This window comes from Pelecanus crispus, chromosome 12 (assembly GCF_030463565.1).
Source record: "Pelecanus crispus isolate bPelCri1 chromosome 12, bPelCri1.pri, whole genome shotgun sequence".
In the NCBI taxonomy this organism is placed as follows: Eukaryota; Metazoa; Chordata; class Aves; order Pelecaniformes; family Pelecanidae; genus Pelecanus; species Pelecanus crispus.
The window spans coordinates 362,464-373,702 of record NC_134654.1 but is presented as its reverse complement, the minus strand read 5'-3'; the positions used below and the strand labels follow the sequence as shown (position 1 = coordinate 373,702).

The 11,239-nt window shown below is 44.8% G+C and overlaps 1 protein-coding gene across 1 annotated transcript; it reads right to left on the bottom strand.

Moving 5' to 3' along the window:
* Positions 1 to 1,441: 1,441 nt before the first annotated feature.
* XAF1 (XIAP associated factor 1) lies at positions 1,442 to 6,135 on the bottom strand. The gene is made up of 7 exons (XM_009485535.2): positions 6,051 to 6,135; positions 5,000 to 5,135; positions 4,458 to 4,514; positions 3,485 to 3,737; positions 2,618 to 2,685; positions 1,995 to 2,345; positions 1,442 to 1,504 (listed from the first exon to the last, which is right to left on the bottom strand). The coding sequence occupies exons 1-7, from the start codon at positions 6,080 to 6,082 to the stop codon at positions 1,463 to 1,465; spliced, it is 939 nt and encodes a 312-aa protein (XP_009483810.2). The 5' UTR covers positions 6,083 to 6,135; the 3' UTR covers positions 1,442 to 1,462.
* Between the last annotated feature and the right edge of the window lie 5,104 nt (positions 6,136 to 11,239).

Here is an 11,239-nt window from a genome sequence, read left to right as displayed (position 1 = left end):
GCTGTCTGTGCTAGCCCTAGGTTCAGTGGTTCACTGAAATGAAGGAGAGCAGGATTTAATGTTTTTTAATTTCACTGGGCCATGCCCTGAAAAACACTAAGGTCTCAGCTCTCAGTGAGGGCAGGGGGAATCGGGGGCACTCAACATGACAGGGAATTCTGAATTCCTTACTTCCTTGTCTCCCCCAGAACAAACTTTTAAATAAGGTGCTCTCCTTGCTGAAGCAGGTGGAAAAAGTACACTCCTAAGGCAAGCTTACACAGAAATATTTGAAATTACAACAGCTGTTGAGCCCCATCACTTTTACAGTTTTCTGGTGAAACCTTTTAAATGCCTCTCTTGATAAGGAATAAAAATCCGAGTCACTCTTTGTTCTTGATCCAGAGTAGCAAGTCACTTTTATTTGTCAATAAAGTTATCACACTTTCAGTGCCTTTTGCTAAAGTTGAGCTGAAGCTTCAATCTGAAGTTGTACCTCTATTTCCAGATTTAATCATGAGTGCTGTAGAGTCTTCTGTAAAACAAACAAAGCAGTTATGAGTGTTTTTAAAGTTTTAGTTTTACAGCCTTCCTATGCAATCACTCAGCTGAACAATATAAAAAAACCACAATGCAAGTCAAATAATCCATGTAATTACCATGTACTTACTTTTATTTCAAGACCAGAGTCCTGTAATTCAAAACTAGACAAACGCCCTATTTCTCACTTTGGTGCTTTCTCTCTTTAATTTACCAGGAGAGGAAAGTATTACAGGGAGAAGTAATACCTCATTTACTGAACCAAGTAGAGAAAGCACAGATTGAGAACAACTGCTTTCACTTAATTAATTGGACTGAGAGGAAATGATACTGCTTAAGAACTGAAAGCAGAGGGGAATGTTAGCAAAGAGAGAAGTGTTAAGATTTATAGCCTGGTTGGGACAGGGTGAGGAAAGAGACTTACTTGCTGCCTATGGATCAGTCCAAGCTCAACTGGAGGTATTGTCTGGCATAATTATATCAATGCTTGCACTGAATATGCAATTTTTACTATGGAGAAAAAATCATTTTACTTCTTGTCTCCTGAAACTATTCTTTACATCTCCATTCAGTGTTGGAGCCGACAGGCCTGGGACAGAACATCTGTTCTGTGAAATCTTTTGCGCTAATCCTTGCTTACAGTAGGGGAGGTATTGCACTGTTCATAACAGCATAATTTGAGAGGCACAATACGTGTTACTCTGAGTCAAGACAGTGAAAGCATACTGGCTCTGAAGCAACACTTGCTTAATGCAACCTCATGGGAAGCACTGTCTGTCAGAATCTAAAGAGCTTTGTGATACTCTGAGTATTAGCTTTTCTAGATGCACTTCCTCTGCAAAATATCCTATTGCTGCTATTAACCCAATGTAGAATAATCCTGAATGATTAATTCTATTCTGAAATTCTGCAGTACCTTTTTCTCAATGGCTTGATTTTTGTTTCATCCTAGCATTTTCAAAGATGTCAAACGTAGACACTTGATCTAGAAAAGTAACAGTCATATATCAGAGGATAATTTAACATTATATTCAACATGTAATCATATTCAGTAGGGAGGCAACTGGGCCCTTGCTGGGATGGGAAAATTATCTAAAGCTCAATCTCTGATGTAGCTGAGATATAATCATACTATTTGCTTAGCGGGAACAACATTGGCTTTCAGCAAGGGCAGTTGCTGAAGACTTCCAGGATTTGAGCTTAAAATGAATGGCTAGAGTTAACGGTTACTATTTTCCTAAAACTCAAGCAGACTATAGGTAATGGATCTCATTTGTGTAGATGTGAGCATAAATAGTCAACAGAATTAACAAATTCCACGCTTCACAGAGCAAGTATACCTGTGGCCAGCATTTCAGGAAGCTATAGAATCCAGAAATGGGCACTGGGACCCCAGGCAGTGTGGAGATAAGTAGTGACTCTGTAGGTGTGGCCCTTTGCGTGTAGGAGGCAGAGTCCAATGTGTCACTTCTCACCTCATGTTTCCGAAGGGTTGGAAGCGGCAGAAGAATGTTGCAATGGGCACAGGTCACCAGCATGTCAAAAGACTGGGTGTCTTTAAAAGCTTGAGGTGGTGTGCAAAGTCCACCTCTTGTGGGAGAGGGAAAGCCATTTTTTTTGTTCTTTGGGGGTTTAAGCAAGGTTTTGGAGGTCAATGGCTGGTGTCTGTCTTTCCCTTTGGGACGGACATCTTTCCATGCCATTGCATTCTCGGAGCAGGAAGAGGGAACCAGGGAGGAAGAAGACTGTGGTGGATCACTGCTGAGTTTTGAAGTTGACTGGCCAGCAAGAACTTTTGTCAGTTTATGGGCTGCACCGCATTTATTCTGTTAAAAGAGAGCACGCATAGTGAGGTGAAGATTGGCATTACACCCAACTGTGTGGCATGTTGTGATTTGTGACAGGTGTGAGTCACGGGAAGGGACAGTGGACACCACCTCACAGTGATGCTTCAGCTGAACATATTTTATCATGAAACTACATTTTTAAGAGCCAAGACATGCTGCCCTTTCTAACCTAATATATAGCTCTTCAGAGAAATAACCTGGCTGGAAATTAAGCACAAACCATTCTCTTGTTCAGTTTCAAATGTGCTTACCAGATGTTGGGAGTACTGGTCAGCTGGGAATGACTTATTGCACTTCTGACAAAGATTGCCACCAGCACCTTCAGAAGGAAAAAAAAATAATGGAAAGAAACACAGTACTGACACTGGTCATCTAGACAGGCTGCTCAGATCCACTTATGGTCACTGTTTCTAGAGAAACAGAATGCTGATTCCACTGGTCACGAAGGAATTACAGCTGTGATTACATTTTGCTTTTGGCACCACTTGAAACCAATCCACCATCCCTTCTGGCAAACTTCAGGATATTTGAAATCCCACTCCACACCTATGTTTTGTGGCTCAAGATGCTTCACTGCTACCCTGGCCTAGCTAATTCTGTTGCTAGGGGGTTTTGCTCTCTGTAGTTTATTTTGACAACCACTGCACCTACTGATGCCTGTTCTTTTCTGGAATCCTCGAAAGGATTCATGATTTTTTTTGTCTTGACATACTCTATCCAATACCTTAGGCCTAATAAAGTCACTCTCAACTTCAAGAAATCAAGGTATGCATCACTGGCTTTATATATGAAGTAGGAGGAAATTCTAAATCATACTTTCTGCTGTGTGACAAATAGAAAAAGGAAGAAGTTCAACTTACTTTCTGACAGAAGGAATTTCACTTCCAGGATATAAAGAGGCATAAAAGAACATGGCCAATGGGCTACCAGTCAGTGGAACCACTCTGGCTTTATGATAACCAGCATAATAGAAAGCAACACTTAGCCCTTTCACTGTGGTTGGTTAAACAACAGTCCCCTCCAGCCTGGACTGTAGGGAATTGTAGGGAAGGCAGGAGAGTTCTCACTGAGGTTTAACAGAGCTGACCCAGTCCATGACAATGAGGAATTCTGCTTACCAGTGGGGTAAATAAATGTTGCATTAGCAGATGCTTCACTGGTTTTAAAGTTCACATCCTTATGATAGGACAGACCACTGTTGGGACAAATATCTTTGTGTTTGTCCTGGTCTTTGTACATGATGTATTTGTTACATTCCCAACACCGCTCTGTTCGGCTGGCACAGGTGTTCAGGTGTTCCTGGAGCTTGTTGAAGGGCATTTCAAGCTCACAGATCTTGCATTTCATTGCTCGTTTGCAGCATTCCTTGGTCTGCATGTGAATAGAGGAAATTATTGCAAATTTTCTATCAATACTAAAAGATGGCATTGGGCGAGAGCAATGAGTGACTGTTTAAGAATGCCCTCCTTAAGGGGTATGTACACAACCAAATGCAGACTTAGCTGTATTAGGAGTTAGCCTATCTAGGCTATCTTTAATTTAGGATGATTTCGGCAATGTAAGGCAAAATGGGAATCAATAGCAGTGAAGATGTTCTGTGTCACTACAGGTTAGCAACACAGCAGAAGCCCACCTAGAAAATTCCAATACTTCAGCTACCACCACCAGGAGAAGCCTGCTGTGTCTTCACTGCTTTGGTTCCTTGAAATGGTTAGACTACAGCTAGCACAGACAGGCTGCTCTCCTTGACTCTCACTTTGTTAAACCACTCCTTTGGAAAAGCGGGTAATATGAGTGTGGGGGCAGGACAGAAATGTCTTTGAGAAGCCCTCAAAGAACATCAGCTTGAGGTGCCAAGGAACAGACTGTCCCATCACAACTGGATGCGCAACCACCATGGGATATACTTATCTACAAGGGGGAGAAGGTGTGCCAAAACACTGCAACAGTTGAGAGGTTTAAGCTTCTTCATGATCCAGGACAGGAGTTGGGGATTTACATATTTTTGCTGTTGAACCCATTAGTGTGAGTCTTGGTGGCTGGTCAAAGGGGTCAGCCTAGAAGGTAAAAAGTACTGCACTCCATGCTTACCTCATGATGCTCCAACTGGTATTGCTGCATGCTTTGGTGACAAAGATTACATCTGACCTGCAAGCAAAACATACAGCAGTTCATTGGGAGCACAGGAGGATGGTTAGTGCTTTCATATGTTAATACAATTCAAGCTGCTGGGATGATCTTCCTGTCATTTTCATCCCAATCATCGACAAGCTGTTGGTGATTTTTTGTTTCTGTCAGGCCTGAGCTGTGTTGATGAGATTTTTGAGAAAACAGGTATCTGATGATTCTGCAGGAAGCTGTCATTCTGTGCAAGGATCCAGTTCTCAAAGCTGCTCACTAAGATACCACAGTGGAAGCTTTATTCCCTTAAGCTGCGTGTGCAGTAAGATCAAAAGGTGCTGTAACCAGGCCTGAAGGGTCATATCAGACCCTTACAGATTTTCCGGGCAAACAATTACAGAAGTTCAAATCCAGTTAATATAGAGCACAGTACCATGAACATACTACTTCAGGGCTGCCAGATGTTTTTGCCATTTGCAAGAAAATCCTGTAAAAAGTGTAGCATTCCTCACCTGCTTGTGTGCTTCTGTTTGATGGTCTTTCATATCCTTTTGGGCAACTGGTTCATCACATTCTGGACAGAGAGTGAGAAACCGCAAGCAGTGGGCCTCATGGAGGGAGAAATTGGCAGCAGACACATCTCGCTTACTACCGAGCATATAAATGGGAAAGAGAGAAGAGTTAATGAACTGGTGTGGTGGGTTGACCCTGGCCAGCAGCCAAGCACCCACAGAGCTGCTTACTCACCACCACCCCACCACACGCGCACAGTGGGATGGGAGAGAAATAGGCAAAACAGAAGTGAGAAAATTTGTAGGTTGAGATACAGACAGTTTAATACTTGAAGGAAAGTGGAGGGAATAAGTGAAGCAAATGACATCACTCACCACCTCCCACAGGCATACCTGTGCCCAACAAGTCTTTGAACGATAGCCACCTTGGAAGCAAAAAATAAAAACCTAACTCTGTTCTTCTTCTTCTAATGCAGTTTTTGTTCCTGAGCACGAGGTTATACAATATGGAATATGTCTTTGGCAGTTTTTATTCCTGAGCACAAGGTTATACAGTATGGAATATGTCTTTGGTCAGTTTGGGTCAGCTGTCCTGGCTGCGTCCCCTCCCAAACTCTCGCTATTTTTTTATATTCTACCACTTAACTGCAAATATAGCAACAGAAAGAAACATCAGCCAGCCATGGGATAAAACTGAGACAGCGGCTGCATTTGGCATGGTCCATGCACTGACTCCCCTGCCAGGTACTGCAAAATTACCCAGAGTAATATTATGTAAAAAGAAAACATGCAGCATAGGAGAGGGCTATGGATGAAACCTCTCCACAGCAAAGTAGCAAGAAAGCAGCAACCTGGAAATGTGAAAAAGTGTACAAAAGATTTTTCTTTACTACTTAATGGCTAGCCTAGCGTACACCCCTCCTGTTGTGTGGTTCTTCATCTTCTCCCCCAGTTACAGGAGCTTTTTTTCTTGATAACATCAAGAAAAATCCCAGAAAACTCTTGAAATACCCACACTTTGTAGGGGTGGAGAGGGAGGAAGATTTCTTACCAGTTTTTGCAGAACGTGCTCTCTTCTGTCATGATTTTTCTTTTTATTCTGCTGGAGAGCCTTTCTCCTAAGAGCAGAGAGGAAAAAAAATCGAAACTGAAAGCCTCTGTTGCAGTAACTCCACCCCAAACAGCTGCTTAGCCAAAAATTCTTTAAAGGAGAAACAGCAGCATTGCCAGACAGTTATTAGTTTTTAGTGCAAGTTCCACATACAGATTAGTTTGCTAGTCCGTAGAGGAAGCATGGGGTGTCAGTTTCCTTCTTTCCCAAATAAGTTTAATTTACAGCAGCTGGTTTATGCAACAGGCAGGGCTGCAGCCCGGAGCTGCCTGAAGCAGTCAGGGGCAGAGGTGTTCCTCTGCCCCACTGCAGCGGGGCTGGCCGGCCTGGCCGGCCTCTGCCCCCCAACACCTGGGCATGTCAGGCTGGACGGGGCTCTGAGCAACCCGATCTTTTCCAACCTAAACGATTCTGTGATTCTGTCTAGTGGGAGACATCCCTGCTCGCTGCAGGGGGGCTGGACTAGATGGCTGTTTAAGGTCCCTTCCACCCCAAACCATTCTATGATTCTGTGTCTGCGCTCCCCTGCCCACTGCAGACGCCTGCCGAGGAGCGCGAGGAGCTGAGCGGGCCCGTGGCTCCCTGAGCAGGGAGGCAGCAGGCTGTGGCGGGCCGCCCGCCCGCCAGCGCCTCAAGGACGTGCGAGGCAGCAGGATCTTAAAGGTCTTTTCCAACCTAAACGATTCTATGATTCTAGGACACCATCTTTGTCTCTGCTTCCCCAAAAGGGCCACGGGAGCTCTCCGGCCATGACCTCCCTGCCATGTCTGGAGCGGCAGTGGCTGTGGGGAGCCCTTGGGCCCCATTGCCCCTTCCGGCCCAGCACCTGTGCGCTGTCTTTGGCAGATACAGCTTCAGCACCTGTCCACAGAGGAACCTGCAGGGAGCATGGCAGCCCTGCCTGTGAACTCACCTTTGATGGTATTTTACTGATAACCATAACACGGCAGCCTACCAGGTCGCGGTCTGGGCAGGAGCCAGCGGAGAGGGAGAGGAAGCGCCATGAAACAAACCCTCGAGCACTGCGGTCCAAGCCCAGGAGGGCTGCCTTCAGGCAGCGGGCTCTGCCGGCAGCTGCCCTGTGCCCCACCACAGCTGGTGCCCGCTCGGCCACAGCCCTTGCCCGGCTGATGGCACCACAGCCATCGTTCTCTCAGCCCGTCCAGGCTGACAGGCTGCAGGGCGGATTTGCAGTGAGCAGGGAGGGCAGGGACACGCTGCAGCCCCCTCCGCCTCTGGAGTGGTGGTGGCAGCAGTATCCAGCCTCACAAACCCACCCTGGCCTCCCTGGGGCAATGATGTCCCATTCAGACAAAAACAGCCAGCTAGGGGAGAGGAAATATTTGCCCACCATCACCAGGAGGCAGAAACCCAGCACTGGTCCTCCAGCCTCGCCTCACCAAGCCCCACAACATGGCTGCTCAGCCTTGCCCCAGCAGACTGCCAGGCCCCACTGTTTCCCCAGTGACCCTCAGACCACGGCAGGGTATCTAAGTGTGCGCGAGGTGAAATCTCCAGCCTGCGTTAACCGGCTTTGCCTTCTCTCCCTGGTGATACTCTGTCATGGCTGGCGCTGACTGACAGTGCTAGCGGCCCCAGGTGCAGCAGGTCCTGTCACTGGACCTCAGCTGGGGGTCATACAGCTTTACATGTTTACACAGGGAACTTTAGAAGAAATGTAAGTTAGAGAGAAAAAGGAACAGAACCTCACATTTTCATTTCAGTGCCAATACCAGTATCTTCAGGATTTTCTGATGGAAGGCGTAGCATTTCTTGTACCTGCTGCTACAACTGATCCCTTGCAGCAGGACACAAGCGGCTCTTCTCTGACGTTGTAGACCCTGCCCAGGATGGAACAATGAGATACAGGAGATGCAGAAAATATGAACTGACCTTCTTAGTCTGTAAAATGGGGACAATAATATTAATTCTTCTACTTTGCAGAGGTATTGGGAAGAATCATTCACTAGTATTAGCTTAATGTATTGTAATGCCATACACAACAGATGTCCCAGATGTTACTTGGAGATTTCCCATCCAAACAAGCCCTTTCTGTCCCCCATTTTTCTCTGGGAAAAATAAAAGAAGAAGAAGAAAAAGGAAGCCCAATAAGCCATTATTTAGACCTGGGAATAATGAGTGTTTATCTGGATTTTGTGACACAAATTATGTAATGAAGCAGAGAAAAGGCTTTTGAACAAATATGTTAATGAGATGGCAGCTAAGGGAGAGGTTACAGAGTTGCCAATTCCGAATCAAATTTTTTAATGTGATTTTCTGGTTTTTTTTTCTTTTGTAGTCATTAGCCTGCACAGCATTTGAATGTGCTTTAGGGCTTCATGAAAATTATATGGGAAATACCAATTCTAGGTCAAGAAAGCCTGATCAGCAACACACACTGGCTGAGAAAACCCCACTGACTCAAAATTCATAATGAGGGCTTTTATGTAGAAAGTTGTTGGGCACAGGGATTGTACTGAAAGGACTGTTCGTTCAGTGTCTCAAAAGCTTTTCTTGGAAAAATATCAGATGCTCCACTGGGAACTTAGTTGAAAGATACTCCTAAAGCAACACAGTGGACTGGCAGTGGCTGGAAAGTACTGATTGGAGGGAAAACATAAAGTCATGAAACAGTGATTTTCTCTGAATGCCGGTAATAACTCTTTCCATTTAAATTCTGTGTAAAACTTCCAGCACGTAACATTACTGTACAAGACCTCTTCTAGGCATCTTTTTAAGTCAAGCATCACACAGAGGTAAGTTCTGAGCTGTTTGGTTTTTAAATGTGATTTTCCAAAGCCTGGGTAGAAGACGCTTCTTTTTCTGTTAAGTCCTAGAATGTCTCAGGGTCAGTTGTTTTCATTTGTGTTTCTCAGTGTGAAGTATGATAGGTCTTATAGTCCTTGTTTAATATAATTTTGTTAAAACTTTTGCACCTCTGGGTGTTGCATGGAGCCTGCGACATGAAAGAACCTTAAAAAAAATGTGAGGAGAGTTTTTGTCTTGAGAGGGAATAGCAGTTATCTAGGTCAAATGGACTGCTTTTAAACAGGCAAACCGTACTTGTGTGCTTGGACAGCATTTGAATTAGAGGTGGAAAATATGTGTATCTGTAATTAAATAAATCAACTGCTACCTGTAAAGCTTCCTTGCCACAGACCATTCCTATCCAGCAATAACAGGAGTAATGGGGATGATTGGTTTGTAGTGATGTATCAGAAAGGCAGCTTCTTGGGAATGACCTAAACTATACTAAAATCTTTATTTTCCGGTTTTTCCACCTGGACTGATGACCCTGGAACTCCTACCTTCCAAGAGGACTTGATTTCTACTCCCTTTCTTCTAACCCAAACAATGCAGATCAGCCTTTGTTAACTAGTCTTCAGCAGTGTCCCACTTCTGAGTGAAACTCTTTACAGTGGCTCACATCATTGAATCTGGTATCTGAAGTACAAAAGGGAAGATTGCAAGACTCTGTGTGTGGTTTGACAGTGATGTCAAGCTCATCTATGGATTTACTCTCTTGAAAGGTGCAGCTGTTCCTGTCCCAGCTGTTAACTGTTCCCAGCCGTAAGTGGCCCAGTCTCTTGAGCTGGCTCTGGTGCTCACTGAACACTTCATTGAACCTATTCAGCTCACTAACTCAGCAGAAAAATGTTCTGCTTTCTTTGTCAAGTTAAATTCCAGCGAGCCCCAGAGCCACCCGCTGAGTAGCAGCACGCAGGCAAGGGCAGGTCAGTGGCAGTGAGCCATGAGGTGGGCTTGGCTCTGTTAGTGCATCATACCCTTGGCTCTCGGCATGCTTTAAAGTGCCGGTGTTTATTAGGGTAGAACAGCAGCAAATGGGAGCAGTGGTGTCTAGTAACCAGGGAAAGGGATTCAGGTACAAGAGACCTGATTCAGCTCCTGGTTCCACTTCATGTCACCACCCATGCCTAAGTCTCTTTGTAACACACAGATTTGAGTTCCTTTGTAAACTGATTTGAAACTTAACTACCAAGAAGAACAAGAGCAGCATATTATTCAATGTTAGGGTATCAAAATTTAGCCCAAATTTTAGCTCAAATTTAGCCCAGCTGCTACAATCTCCTGCTTCTAAATGGTGTCTGCAACCAAAAGCTAATTTTACCTACTGTCTTTAAAGCAGTAGTTAAAGACCATGAAACCACACATCTCACATACATATTTGTAAATACTGCTCTGGTCTCTGCTATGTTCAGAGCAGTACTGACTAGAGGAAAAGATTTTTTTTTTTTCTTGAAGGCCTGCAGTTAGTGCTGAATTAGCAGGAACTGAATTTCAGGCTGTGGGAGGTTTTTGTTTGAATGCTCTCTTTGAACCATCTAAAACTCCTCCTGCTGGAGGTTTTGCAAGCACGATGGGCTCTCTGCAGCTTCCTTTTGCCCAGCTGTCAGACTAGTTCTGTAAAGCAAGCAGCCAAAGCTTTGTCTGCCTTCTCCTTGGCACAGTGAAGAGGAAGCTCATGGGCAAATTATGTGAAAGAGCTGCCATTCCTGTACCACTCTCGTATCCAGCCAGTGCCAAATGTATCTGAGTTGTAAGCACAGACTGAGGGAGACAGGGAACAGCTGGAAGACTTGCCAAATCGAACATGCTCCTCTGTGCTTCTCTCTGTTGGTGCGTGCTGATCCCTTAGAGAGCGGTGCCCAGCCTTGGCCTGCATTGTAAACTGCTCTCTTCCCTCATTTCATCCAGTCATGCTCTCCCCTTCCTGCACCTTGACTATGCATTGCACAGCTTTTCCACCTCCTTATCTGAATGTAGGCATCTGCTCTCTCGTCCTCACTCAGTATTCTTCTTCCTGCCCATCTTGTTGCTGTTTGTGATGATACGTGAATACGTGGTTCTAACACCTGGATTCAGTCGACTTCTCGGCCTCCTGGTTCTTACCGTAGAGCATGAATTGACACATGTAAACCTCGAATGGTTTATAAAATACTGATGCAGGTATCTTGAATATGAAGTGTGCAGTGGCAGGATGGCTTGAGCAAGGGGATAACAAGGTCAGAATTTACCTTTCAAGATTACAGGTTCGGTTCAGTTCAGTGCAGGACTTTTGTCCTTGCTGCTCTGCAACAGCCAGCTGCTTTGCTTGGTTTTAGCTGGTA